The 14,132-nt window shown below is 44.9% G+C and overlaps 2 protein-coding genes across 2 annotated transcripts; one reads left to right on the top strand and one right to left on the bottom strand.

Moving 5' to 3' along the window:
- Positions 1–7,838: 7,838 nt before the first annotated feature.
- LOC147425269 (L-type lectin-domain containing receptor kinase SIT1-like) lies at positions 7,839–11,046 on the bottom strand. The gene has a single exon (XM_086499890.1). The coding sequence runs from the start codon at positions 10,962–10,964 to the stop codon at positions 8,913–8,915; it is 2,052 nt and encodes a 683-aa protein (XP_086356016.1). The 5' UTR covers positions 10,965–11,046; the 3' UTR covers positions 7,839–8,912.
- A 1,650-nt stretch (positions 11,047–12,696) lies between these two features.
- LOC147425268 (uncharacterized) lies at positions 12,697–13,894 on the top strand. The gene has a single exon (XM_086499891.1). The coding sequence runs from the start codon at positions 13,069–13,071 to the stop codon at positions 13,624–13,626; it is 558 nt and encodes a 185-aa protein (XP_086356017.1). The 5' UTR covers positions 12,697–13,068; the 3' UTR covers positions 13,627–13,894.
- Positions 13,895–14,132: the final 238 nt, after the last annotated feature.

Raw genomic sequence — 14,132 nt, 5'->3', positions numbered from 1 at the left:
GAATTATATTAATCAACCCACATAGTTACAAGGTCTTGTCATGCTCGTGTTGAGCCATGACATCATCCAGGGCCCCAAATTACATCGGCTAACAGGGCAGCCACCCCAACCAACTTATCCTTGATACATAAGGTCCATTATCATGTTCTTCTGAGAACTTTTAATAGCCAAGATTTTCCCCCGTCCTAGGCATGCCCTCTGCTGACAGCAAGGCACAAGCAGTCCTAGACCAATTCTGTGATTGTTCCTTGCGCCCGAACGTCCATATTAGCACTTTGGTTTCTTGTATAATTTCTGTGAAGCTTGCCACCTCAAGACCTCCTTCAAATGCACGCCGGTTCCTTGTCTGCCATACATTATGTAGGACGAAGTACCTGACGATTTGAGTGCTGATGAGGACGGCAGGACCACTTGAATTCTTCCCTCCAAGGAATAGATCAGTCTTGTAAAACCCAATTTTCCATGTTCTTTGGACCCAGTTGCATATTTTTTTTGCGAGGCCTTTGATAGTTGGGCAATCCATGAAGAGGTGGGCCAGATCTTCACTAGCCAACCTACACCCCAAGCATCAATCCAACCCAATCCCTCTTTCTTGAATCTTCACCCCCGTCGGTAGAGCACCCCAAATACCTTCCATAAGAATACCTTCATGTGCTGCGGAATCTTTGGCTTCCAAATGCTCTCCATTACTTGCTCCCACCTTTCCTCCGACCATTGTTTTTTCCATATCTTGTTAAGGGGGCTAGACCAATTCTTCTTGTGCATCATGATATGGTAGATGTCTTTAGGATGGGGTTTCCATAAGAGACTGCTTCCAAGCCATTTCCAGGCATTCCAGTCAAACTCCAAATCACAGATAGGCATCACTATACTGTCAAGCTCTTTCATCACTTTGTGGACCAGCAAGACCTCCAAGCTATTGAGTTGGTACTGGGTAACCCGAAGGTCAATGTTTTTCCAGCTCTTGTTGTCACTGTCCCAAAAGTGCCCCAGTCGATTCAGACCCTTATTATTCAACATCCTGGCTATCTCTATCCAATAGGGAATTTGTGGCGGTTCTATAACTTTGGAGAGCCAGGGGGACCAATGCAAAACGGAGTTCTTCAAGTATTTGGTTTTCTCCCCCCACATTAAGACTCCTGCTGCTCTATTGCATTTTCTTACCAATTCTCCTGAGCTGCCCCCCCCAGTCTTAGAGTAGTCCACGTCGGGGCTAACAGGTTGTCATGAACCGCCACCTCTCTCCACTTTCCACCTTTCGAGCCAAGTTTAGCTGCTTCCATCATATCTTTGATCAGACAGTCCAAACTTGATCCTGTTTAACCAAGGAAACGACAAAGTTGGCACAACAAGCTTCTGCATGGGCCACAAGGTTCAGAATTCCAAGGCCTCCTTGATTCTCAGGCCGAGCAACTGATTCCCAATGGGCCCAATGCCATGGCCTGGAGGATTTTGTGTTGTTTTTCCATAAAAACCTTTTCACTGGTTTTAAGAACTCTTTCCAGTGACACTTAGCCATCTTGAGAAGCGGGCTAGTGAAGGCAATATAAGGAATCATAAAGGCATTTATCACTTTTATTCGACTTGGGAATGGGATAAGAGCATACTCCCACCTACTCATTTTTGTTTTGATTTTTTCAAGCATCCACTCAAATCTTTGCTTGTGAGTTACGTCCACCCCCAAGGGGGCTCCCAGATGTCTGAAGATATTCCCTTTTTTGACAATCTCCCCCGACCAAAGAGAAGGGTCAAATGAGTCATTTTCTGATAGGGAGATCAGCCTTGACTTCTCTATATTACAATGGGACCCCGAAGCTACTGAAAAAATTTGTACAATCTCCAGAGATTTCCTAATGACCTGGGGGCATGCCTTCAAGAAGAGGAGAGAATCGTTTGCAAAAAGTTTTGCTAGGAGTTGGCTATTTCCTGGCAAAGCCAGGCCTTGCAACTCCCCTCATTCCGCACTAGCTTCATGAGTCGTGATTAAAGGATGTGATCCTATGGCAAAATGTAGGGGGGCCAAAGGGCAGCCCTGCTTAATAGACCTTTTGACCTCAAAAGTGCCCACAACTCTATCGTTGAACAGGAGCTCTAATTGGCTTCCAACTCCCAGTACACTTACCAGATGACATAGGCATGGCCCAAAGCCCAGAACTTCCATGATGGCTTCTATATATGTCCATGTAATTCTGTCATAAGCCTTATCCAGGTCCAACTGTAGCAGTACACACTCTTGCTTCGTGACAGTTGCGTACTCGATGCCCACCATTGCTGCCAAGATGTTATCATAAATGGACCTTCCTTTGATGAACCCATGTTGATAGGGAGAGATGATCTTGGTTAGTAAGGGGGCTAGTCTAAGGGCTACAGCTTTAACAATAATTTTGTAGGCCACCGACATCATCGTTATAGGGCGCCAGTGTTTCAGTTGTGAGCAACATATCTGTTTGGGGATGGGTTTGATAAGCCCTCTCTTTACACTTAACTCCAACGACCCTTAGACAATAACTTTATTGTCCATCCTTGTGATTGGGACCTTGAGACTGTCCCAAAATTCTCTATAGAATTCAACCGTCATCCATCCCAACCAGGGGACTTTTCCTTGCCAAGGGCTTGCAATGCTAGTGAACATTCATCTTCGGAAAATGCCCTTTCCAAGAAATAAGCTTGGAACCCCTTTACGTTCCAAGATTGGATAGTGAGCGTCTCCATCTGTAATGAGGGGTTCATTGTGACAGAGGAACTAATTCTTCAGCATCCGAATCATCCCCCCCCCCCCCCCCCTTGGCCCCAGGAGAATCCAGGGATTCCAAGTCAGGGGATTTCTTTTCTTGCAGTGCTGCAAATGGATTGTGCAGTGGGACAGTGAACCCTCCTGCTTTCCCAGGGGTGGAGGATGGATTAGATCCTTTCACCTCAAGTGTTCTCACAACTTGAAGCACTTTGGAGTCTCTTGCCACTGCCTTCACCCTTTTGGCTCTTTTCAGACCAGGGACTTGAACAGCTGTCACCGTCGTCACTGTCATAAATTTCGGGGTAGCAACGGGAGTAATGAACCTGTTATTATTGCTTGTACCTTCGAAGGTTCGTTGTATGGGATCGATTCCTCCACAACCTTTCCCTGCATCTTCATATCTATTTTGTCACCTATCACACCTCCTTTATCCGTCCCTTCATTTGCCCCTTCATTACTGCCTCCTTGCTTCTCCCGCCCTTCCATTGGGGTTTCCATTTTTCTAGGGCCCTGTGCTGCTGGAGCTGCAGTACCATTAGACTTCAAGGGGAAATCCCTGGCGAAGTGTCCAAAGTTGTTGCATTCAAAACATGCTCCAAAGTATGTTCCAAAGTTTAGCGGAATAGTAACAAGCCCAGCTCCGACATTGATAACCATGCTCTTAGGTGGCGTTTTAGACACATCCCAGCCTATACAAACCCTGTTTGAGTTTCTGCCAAACCGTCTCTTGTTAGGTATAAATAAGGGAGTGCCCAATTGACTAGCAAGCATCCTGAGATTTTCCCATAGCTAGCTAGGCAGTCCCACAAACTCAACCCAGACTGGATGAAACCCTTGAAGAGATTCAGCTGAGTCGAACACTGGCTCCCAAGGCACCACACAAACCGTAGTCTTATTAAATACTAGGGGCCCTGTTTCAAGTAACTGTTCCACATCGGAGGCCTCTTTGAATCTCATGAACAAAAACCTTTAGCTAGGTAAGAAGTACTTTCAATTGCTCCTCCATGACCAAGAATTTGAGGGCCCTGAAGCCATTGGATCATCTCAAACCTGTTTGGGATTCTTCCATTGAACCCAAATACAAGAGTTAGCTTAGCTTGCCTGGCTAACTATTTTTTGATAAGCGTTGGTGGAATCGCTACAGTAATAACCTCGACTACCTCCACCTGCTGTGGCAGAGACTTTTTTAAAGCAGAAAAGGCTCAATCTGCCAAGCCGTCTTCTACTAGCCCACTGTATTTTATTTGGGAGCAAGTTCTTTTGTTGTTGTTAGGGGTGGACTCAATCCTTTTGTAGACTAAATTTGAAAGGAGTCAAAAAGGTTTACAAGGGAAATAATACCTCTAGGCTAACTTAGGATACCAAAAGGTAAAGGCTTGCGTAGAAGATAATCACGATTATTATTAAGGAGATAATAATCGTAGAGATTATTTACTAGGGCAAAGAGCAAAGAAAAAACCAACGACTGTACTAAACTTAATAATCGTGATTAGGCTTGAAGCGAGCAAGAGCGAAACACAGGCGCTTACTACACTAGGGCGAATCCACTGTTAGTTTTTGAGAGTCTGATGAGATGACGTGTGAGTATATGTGATCGATTTGCTCGTGGCGCTCTTGCTACTCACGGGACTCGCTGCCCCGGATTCGAGCTTGCTGCACCCCTGCTCTCCCAATGCTACCCGAGATCAAGATGCTCCCCTTGCAAAGCTAGGCTCGTCTTGCTACACCCGATTGGTGCCCGATTCAATCTCCACAGAGGTTCCAACTTCCTGCCATCATGCCAAGTACTCGCTTTCTAAGATTAAACATTTTTGCATGTCTTTTTGGTAAATTATAGCATGCATGCTAATTTTGGTTAAAAAGAGATGAAAAGAGGCTATTAAAAGAGGCTAAAAGCTTTAAACAAAGAGCAGCAAGGGCATTTTTGCATGTAGAGGATTGACTCCTTTAGAGAAATAGGTTGTGCAATAGGGTAGAAGAGCCAGTGTAGAGATGACCAAATCTTGTCGCCTCTAAAACAAGCTACGCATCACCATTTTGGGTGGAGAAGGGTGCATCTGGTGCATCGTGACTTCACACATTTGCAACAAAAGACCACACTGCAAATGGTGCTCCACAGCTTGAACACGACAGGAAATTCAAAAATCTTTGTAACAAAAGACGGGGCGAATAAGTAGACCCTTGGGGCATAATTAGAGATGCGCATGCCAAAAAGGATTGAATATGTGCCTACGCGAATGAACACTCGACACCTCTGTAGTAAGCCAACCAATTTTGGTTGCATTGTGTACTTCAACTGGTCCCAACTACTATAAAACTAATGGGTGGGATTGGTCCTTAAACAAGACCTGTTTTTTACTCGCGCCTCTACCTCTACAACCCTTCACAAAAAGGGTCCAAATCTAGCTTTGGTTGTCAAAATCGTGCAGCCCATGACTTAAAATAAAAGCTCTATTCAAGCTCTATGCATCTAAGGTATTGTTTTCATATTTTAACAATGTCTACCACATTTTGTAGTAACATTTTCTCGTCAAGCATCTTAGACCATTTTCGAAGAAGATGATGGAGAAGCTATTTGCCATGCATGAACCATTCATGAAACTCTATAAGTAAAACTTTTTTAAAGAGAAGCATGCACATTTTGTAGCGGCATTTTCTTGTCAAGCATTCTGACCATTCTCAAAGAAGACGGCCGAGAAGCTATTTGCCATGCATGAACCGTTCATGAAACGGCAAGCAGGTTGAGAGTTTTGGTAGCTTGAGTGTTGTGGATATGTACAAATATTGTAGGCAACTATATGAGCAACCAAATACTGAAAAAATACCATTTTATGGTTCACTCCCATGTAAATCATCTTTTTTTACTATTGAGGATATGTGCAATGAGCTCGAAAAGTTGGCCACTTGCAAAGCAAGAGATCTTCAAGGTTTCAAGCTTGAAATGATTAAATGGACGAGAGATTTTACACATGAGTGGCTATGTGATATGTTCAACCATGCACTTCAACATGGTACGCCTTGTGATTGTAGTACTAATTGGGTCAAGCCTTTGCATAAAGGAGGGGATGTAAAAATGTAAATAACTATGTGACTATAATGATCGTCCTATTTCCTCCCTCCCTCCCTCCCTCCAAGCCCTTCCTTGTCCTGATACATAGTTGCTCTCTTGGTCGCTTGAGCACATGCCTTCAAGGTGCAAGTGTACATGATTGCATTTAGAGAGATGCCCTCTCTCTACATCTGCTAAAAACAGCTCTCTCTCTTCTCTCTCTGCCTGCATAGTCTCCTACTTGCAATAACCAGCTCCCTTCTTGCTCACCATGGAGAGAGACACAAAAGCAATGCTGCCTCCCATTGTCATAGGTCTTGCCATGAGCATGGTCTATCATGCTCATTGCTTTCATCCACTGAAGGAGCTCCTTGCCTCGGGCTCGTCACATCTACCTTCTCCCCTTGTTCGCATCCTCTGCCCCACCTTGGACACGTCTCGCACCTTCTCCCCTGCTCCATGGAGTCATGATCTGCAGTGTGAAAGAAGCACAAACATACAACTGCTCACCTCCCAGGGTAATGACCCTCCTCCATCGTGCTTTTGCTCCTTGTGGTCGGATACGAAGCAACAGAGTCTTGCCAGGGGTTGTGTGTGTGTGTGTGTGTGTGTGGAGAGAGACTCTTTGTCTCAGAGTCTCTCCATCTCTCTCTTTCTCTCCCATTTTCTCCTTATATCACTCTCTCTCTCTAGCTTTATATCTCCCCCTCCCCCCCCCCCCCCCCTTTCTTCTCTCTCTCTCTCTCTCTCTCTCTCTCTCTCTCTCTCGTTTGCAAGCTGGTTGGATTAGATCCACAAGGATTGTATCAATTTGGTCTCATAGGTCATTTTGGCCTTTTTAAGATGTTCAATATAACATTTCATTTCATTCTCTCTCTCTCTCTCTCTCTCTCTCTCTCTCTCTCTCTCTCTCTCAAAACTCTTTTTGTTTCTATATTGCATTATCTTACATCTTCAAATCATGTGCATGAATTTCATCCTTTTTGGTACACCTCTCTCTCTCTCTCTCTCTCTCTCTCTCTCTCTCTCTCTAGAAACTCTTTTTGTTTCTATATTGCATTATCTTACATCTTCAAATCATATGCAAGAATTTCATCCTTTTTGGTACATCTCTCTCTCTCTCTCTCTCTCTCTCTCTCTCTGCTAGCCTACCTTGCAGCTCCCTACCAGCACATGTCTGTCTTGCAACCATGTCCATAGCTTGAAGAAAAGAATTGCCTAGCTTTCCTATCTAGAGGTCCCAAGCTCAACACAATCATCCAGGCTCTCTCTCTCTCTCTCTCTCTCTCTCTCTCTCTCTCTCTCTCTCTGTGCACACTTGCTTGAGGGCGCTGAAGCAAGCAAGTTCCTCCACGTGGCCGAGGAAGAGGCCGGGATTCCTCCTTGCTTTATATAGTACAGTCGAATGTTCATCTTTCTAATGTTTTGATCAAATTGTACAATGGGTAAGGAATGGAGTGTTTTGAAAGAATCGAAAAGTATGCGTATGTTTCATAGGATCTATTTTTAGTTTATCCAAGATCTATCCACATCCCTCTTTGTCTCTCCATCTCTCTTTCTTTCTTTCTCTCCCATTTTCTCTCAATGAATGGGTGAAAGAGAGTGGGATACGCATGAAAACAAATTAGATAGGTCTTTGTGGAATGCATTCCCTCTTCTCTCATCCTCTCCTCTCACATATCCACCCCCCCCCCCCCCCCCCCCCCCCCCCCCCCCCCCCCCCCCCCCCCTCTCTCTCTCTCTCTCTCTCTCTCTCTCTCTCTCTCTCTAAAATCTTTTCGGAATATGCTCTTTAGATTCCAAAAAAGCGCTCACTAGAAAACACTCGCAAAAAACAAAACCCCCATAAATTGTGTTTCTTGATCCAGATGAAGTACATTCCTTGTGTGTGAAAACCCACATTTGGCATTGTTACGCTCCCTTTGAGAAAATGCTTGAAGCATGGAAAAAGTATATCTAAGTGTGGTAAAAAAATTGTCACACATTCATCAGATCATACACTTAAACGTGTATGCCATTATTGCAGCTTGTCTGGTTGCTTTTTACACATGTATCCAATGAAGATGTTGATTGTAGGTTGCCATATCAAGAGCATAAGCTCTAGGTATGTAGAAAGGTGCGTACACAATGAAAACATAAACTGCCTTCGGTTTCTGGGTGCATAGTCCTGGTCGTTCTTCTTGTATACTTTTTTTTGGTGTATGAGGGGAGCGGCCGGGCGTGCCCTACCCGACTCTGAAAACACAAAGCTAAGAATGAGACAGGTAACGCTTTAGGCATTTTTCCTATTCTGTTTCGACTAGAGAACTTGGTCCCATTGTCCATGGCTGGTTAAAGGTATTGTACAGGAACAATTGGTATTGACAAGTAAGGTGCAGATGTTTCCCAAGAAACTGGTCATCAAATCCTTTACCGTGAAATGGCCCCCCAAAAAAGACCAGGCTTGTGTGCCATGAGACCATAGAAAAGGTTTTACTTGACAGTCACCATCATCATCATCATCATCATCATGAGCTCCAGCTACTCCTGTCTGAACTAGTATCTGACCAGGAGCTTAGATGGGGAACAAAAGCTTGGGAAGGTAGATTCGCTTTATCCAAAGCCTGTTCAATCCAAGAAATCTCTCTCTGAGGTTTGGATGAGAAGGATCTAAATCCTTCCCAAATGTGGCATTTCCCTTCTCAATTCACAATGTGGTGTATTTGAAACCGGCTCAATAAATGAGTTCTTCTGAGCCTTGATGGAGAATGCTCATGTCGGCCCGCATCCGGCACCATCACAGCCATCACAATGTGATAAATTTGAAACCTGCTCAATAAATGAGTTCTTTTGAGCCTTGATGGGAAATGCTGATGTCGGCCTGCATCCGGCACCATCACCGACACTTCAAGTTATCCACCTTCTAGAGAAGGCCTAGGAAAATGCCACCTTCAAAACAATGGATGTGTGGCCTTCTGTATCAAGAAACAGCAAGTTTCTTGAAGGCCTTTGAAATGAAAAGTAGAATCACCCTTCAAATTTGAAGGCTCCATATGGTCATTCTTCATGAAGGCCACCAGTCAAAGACTCAAAAGGCAATATTGCAATAGCTTATTGCTATTCGAATCCTAAAATTTGCCCACGCTGATGCTACCTGGGTGCAGATAATTCAACATTTTCTAAAAATGAAGTGGTATCAGCAATGCTTGGACCTGGCATAGAAGTCAAAATGCCACCTCTATAGACCCTCTTCGTTTCCACTTGCACGTAAATGGCCATAGGTCTTGATGCAGGCAGCTCCAACGGCTCCCCCTCCCCCATAAGTATCTGCAATACTCGCCTTGCAGGGGGTCTTGACTTGGGATCAGGATGTGCACATACAAGCCCTAAATGCAGAACGCGTCTCATCTCATCGACATCGAAGTCCCCTCGCATCCGATCATCGGCCACATCCACCAAGCACCCCTCCTCATGCTTCCTCCACACGAACTCTAGCAGAGACTCGTCCATTTCTGAGAACGGACGACGCCCGCATGCTATTTCAAGTGCTAGAATGCCAAAACTGAAAATGTCCGATTCCACAGTAACTCGACCAGACATAGCATACTCCGGAGCCATGTAACCAAACGTCCCCGCTACCCCAGTTATGGAAGCCTGTGTGCAATATTGACCATGATCAAAAAAGCGCGCAAGGCCAAAATCACCGAGCCTTGCATTCATTTCCGAGTCAAGCATCACATTGCTAGCCTTGATGTCCCTATGTACAATCATCTTCTCCCAATCCAAATGCAAATAGACAAGAGCAGCAGCCACTCCTTTCAATGTACTGAACCTTAAGGGCCAGCTCAAGACTGTTGGGCTACTCGCATACAAGAGTTTATCGACACTCCCATTTGGCATGAATTGGTATACAAGGAGCAGTCTCCCCTTTTCATGACACCAACCATACAAATGCACTAGACTTTTGTGCCTTAGCTTGCCTATTGTCATAACCTCTGATTTGAACTCTTTTTCCCCTTGCTTTGAAGCATTGACAATCTTTTTCACGGCAAGATGCAAGACCTCGGCATTGTTTCTCGCTATCGCACCTTTGAACACTTCTCCCGATCCTCCCTGGCCTAGCCTCTCCCGGAAGTCTCCGGTGGCCATCTGGAGCTCCCTATATGTGAATTTCCGGGGCGCTACCATGAGATCCACATCCAGGTGAAGGCCAGATGTAGAGACACACTTCTTCCATGCAAAGACTAAAAGCCCAATAAAGAGCATAAAAAAGGCAACAATTGTACCTATTATGACTCCATTCCTTGTAGTCATAGTCGATGGTGATGGTGGCAGCAAGGAAGGAGATGGTGATGGTGAAGATATTGGTTGATCAGGGACGGAGACAAGCCAACTTGTAAAGTTCCAGTCATGAATTGCGTTTTTTTCCCGAAAAATACCAGTTCCTGCAGTAAAGCCTACAAATGAAGTGCCTTTCACATGATCCCATAAGCTCAGTTTTGAGTAACTCAAAACCTTTGTCGCAGATTCCTTCAATGCGGGGGCTACCGCAAGGTGCACATCTAACTGGTGCGCGACAGCATCATAATCAATCCAAGTGATGAGGCGGCGGCTGACATTGGTGCTTTTTAAAACCAGCTCTGAGGGCAAGCTTTGATTTATGGTAGATGTGAGTGAATTGATGTCCAAGCCGACATGGTTATCATCCGGGTCAACATACTCAAGGTTCAGGAAGGTGTCATACTCAACAGCAACAATTTGCAACATGGAAGCATTGGAGCCTTTGTAGAAGTCGACATCAAAGAGGCCCATGGCAGCCCCACTGGCGGAGCGGGTAGTTGGAAGCAAGTTATTGGGTGCTACTACGAACGTGAAACCGTCGGCGGTGATGTCAGTCTGGTTTGTAGCTATGGAGAAGGTAAAGGAGGTAGAAAATGAGGTAGCTAGCCCTTGGGACAGGTTGTGCATGAGGATGGGAGTGCTGTAGAGAACTCTTGAAATGAAATAAGGACCTGTCGCTCCGCTGCTGTTGTATGTCATGAAAAGAGAGCTGCCATCTTCGCTGATGGTTGTGTTGCCGAGGATGAGAAGGTTCTCTGTGGAAGAAAAATCTGGGAACGTGAAGCTCACATTCTGGGAACATACAAGCTGGGCAATTATACTTAGAGCAAGGGAATATAGAGCGAGTGCTTTGCCGCCCATAATCTGTAAGAAAGAGATCACTGAGCATGTAGAGCTCTGCTTTAACTCTCATATAAAGCTGAAGCAATAGCTGGCTATGGTGGCCTCAAGTTTGTCAAGGACACCCACGTGCCTTTTCTGGTGGAGCGGACGGGTCTTGACGTTGAAAGTCGGTAGTGCACGTAATCCTAGAATCCCTATGCACCCAGCTCTACTTTTATTTTGTTCATTATTTCCTAAGATGCTCTCTGAGATTCTTTCTCTCTCCTCTCGAGTGAATGCGCCACTACGCTTACAAAAGGGTTATTCAGATTCGAACCCCCACTAACCCAACAAACACCCTATCAATCCTCTCGTAACCACTTCAACGCCTACGTGACGTTGCTCCATGGGACCTGACGTATAATAAAAAAAACCAAATCTTGCATTCGCATCTGCATGTCGGCTTCCCTTCTCTCTCCTCTGAGTGCCGCCATACGCTCCCATTATCTCTCCTCTGCCATACGCCCAGCTTATCTAGCGGCGCAAACTCAAGTTCTGACGTTGATCTAGTGACGACAAAGCTGCAAGAGAATCGCCATTGATTCTCCTCTTACTTTCCTTTAAATAAATCGAATCACCTACTAGAGGGATTAAAATGTTTTCCTCATCCATAGAAAATCTTGCCTTGTCTTTTGATCCACATCCCTCCTAGAAAGCCTCATTTTATTCACAATCGTGGAAAAAACCTTAACCCATACCTCTCAATCTCTCTTCACATCATCTAGATTGCATTTGCAATCTTCTGCGTGCCAATTTGCAACACATGCACAACCCCTTTCTTTCCATCATGAAATCTCGCAAGCTGCCATGATCCATGACACGTGAAACCCTACCTCGATAAACATTGAATAGCTCAAGTCCATGTGGTTGATGCCCTTTTGGAGAGCTACAATTTCCCCTACGTCGATCTCTACAACATATCCATTGTATCTATTTATGCAATCATCATGCTCTTTGTGGATCCTTTGATTACTTTCCTTGTGGCTACAATCCCTTCTATTTTCATCCTCTCTATCATCTATCATGGTCTCTTTGTCTTTCATACCTTCTCTCATGTCAATCATATCCCACAATCTCCATCATCATGTGGATCAACATCTCTTTTGCACTACTGCCATTGTGTTGATTGTGGCATTCACTTTTGATAATATATCTCCCATCACTATTGCTTATGTGTTGTTCCTTGAGATTGTTCCTCTTCTTTCAACTTAGCCCCATGCTCAAGATCCTTTTGTAGCTCTTCAATTCTCCCTTTTTCATTAGAGATATATTCGCCAGTTTTGTTTATGAAGCCTATCCAATGCAAGATCGGCTTTTAAAAGCTACGTGATGCTCTTGATAGTCAATGCAGGTGGTTAAAAAAACCAAGCAAGGAGCATGTCATGAACCTACTTCGTCCACATCTTTTGATTGATGATTGCCATTATGCCAAGTGGTGTCACACTCTAGCTTTGTTTAAAAAAAGTCCTTAGTCCAATCAAGTAAATATTTGAAACCAAGTGGACAAAGGCTAGTGAGTGAGCTATTGACAAGGATCCTCCTTTGTGCTTGGGACACTTATATAAAAAATGGCTCTTCTCGTGACAAATGTTGCAATGCCTTTTTTTTTTTTTTTTTTTTTGGCCTGTTAAAGCATTGGCCTTAGTGTTGGGCTCGCTTGGGCGTCCTACTGCCTATGGCGTCCACGTGGAGGTCAATTGCGTGTGAAAGTTTATAGAGCCTTGAAGGCTTAGAGGCAGTGCAGTCCACTGTACTCGGCGACTGCGTCCAAGGTTGGATAGTCGATGGAGAAGCACTGGACGAGCTGCTCTTTGCGAGGTTGTGGAGGGCGAGGGAGGTGGTCAGTACGGCTGCAGAGTTTGAGAATGAGGTCCTTGCCAGTACTGTGCGCACAGTGTGACTGGCTGCAATTGATTAGACTCAGTAGCCAATTACGCCACAGGGATAGGCTCGACGGGTACTCCCTTGGAGGCATGAAATACACGGGCTCCGCAAGCGTTGGTACAGAGGGTTTAATAGAAATATTTAGCAGCTCTGTTCAGATATTTAGTAGCTGGTTCTGCTAAGGTGCTCGAGGTCAGCGATGAAGTCGAGAGCGTGGCTACGGTCGGCCTTGCAGCTGCTTCAGCGAGCAGGTGCAGCTGAGCCTCTGAGCAGGGGCGTTTCCAACGAGGGCTTCAAGCTAACGGGAGCAGCAGCATGCTCATGGCACACAGAAATCCCTTTTTTGGGGTTTCACAGTGTGCGCTCCTATCGGCGGGAGCCCATCTCTCAAGCTCAAGTGCAGGCAGAGATGGAGGAGGAGGCCAAGAACATTGATCTCGCTCCTCACAAGATTCTTAATAAGGGCGATCCTGGCACTCAACAGACCATCATCAAGGACGTAATTCCTCTTGGGTACTTTGTTACCATGCCCAACGGCAAGGAAGCTTATCTTTCTGCTCAGGATCTTGGGTTCACTGGCGGGCTTGCCATTCTTGAGCGGCTCTTCAAAGTAGGCCAAGAGATTACCGTGCGTGTGGCTTCAATTGGTGGTGGAGGTCGGGAGATTTTGTCCATAAAGAAGCCTGAGCATGCACCTCCAGAGAGGAAATTTACTGTGAGTACAAGTAGCAATAGGGGCCATGGATCCAGGTACTGATTCAAATGCGGGTTTTTTTTTGGTGCGACGATCCTGTGATATGTCAGGTAATTAGGGTTCTGCTAATGATGAGGCGGTGAGGTGTTCAACTTCTACTCTGTTACAGAGGTTTGTAGTTTGCCATAGCACCCTAGTCTTCGGCACTCTTTAAGGTCGCATATAAAAATGCTGCCAAATTGCACTTGCTTACCCAATGAAGTGAGATGGCTTCCTTGTATCTTATGGTATAGATTGCCTTTGGTCACATAACTAAGTAATTTCCTGGGAAGTGAGTTTGTCCCTCTGTTGAATAGGATTTTCTACCATGTGTGCTGCCTAATCTTTGTACCAAGAGGATTCTTCTCGCAAATGAGCTCCTTAGGTAAGTTGATACTTTAATTCAGATGGAAGTGTTGTAGGTTCGTAGTTGATGTTCTGGTTCAATTGATTGTAATTCAAGTAGTCTCTTGACTTTAAAAGCATGTGCTGATTTGGACATATTCTTTTGGGAATTCTCAGTGTGGTAG

The sequence above is a fragment of the Adiantum capillus-veneris genome, chromosome 25 (assembly GCF_014529385.1).
Source record: "Adiantum capillus-veneris isolate H3 chromosome 25, ASM1452938v2, whole genome shotgun sequence".
Classification (NCBI taxonomy): Eukaryota; Viridiplantae; Streptophyta; class Polypodiopsida; order Polypodiales; family Pteridaceae; genus Adiantum; species Adiantum capillus-veneris.
The sequence above is the reverse complement of the archived record's forward strand: the minus strand, read 5'-3'. Positions and strand labels throughout refer to the sequence as shown.

What these genes read in the sequence shown, in the direction of transcription:
- LOC147425269 (XM_086499890.1), bottom strand. Translation starts at nt 10,964, where the DNA reads ATGGGCGGCAAAGCACTCGCTCTATATTCCCTTGCTCTAAGTATAATT.
- LOC147425268 (XM_086499891.1), top strand. Translation starts at nt 13,069, where the DNA reads ATGAAGTCGAGAGCGTGGCTACGGTCGGCCTTGCAGCTGCTTCAGCGA.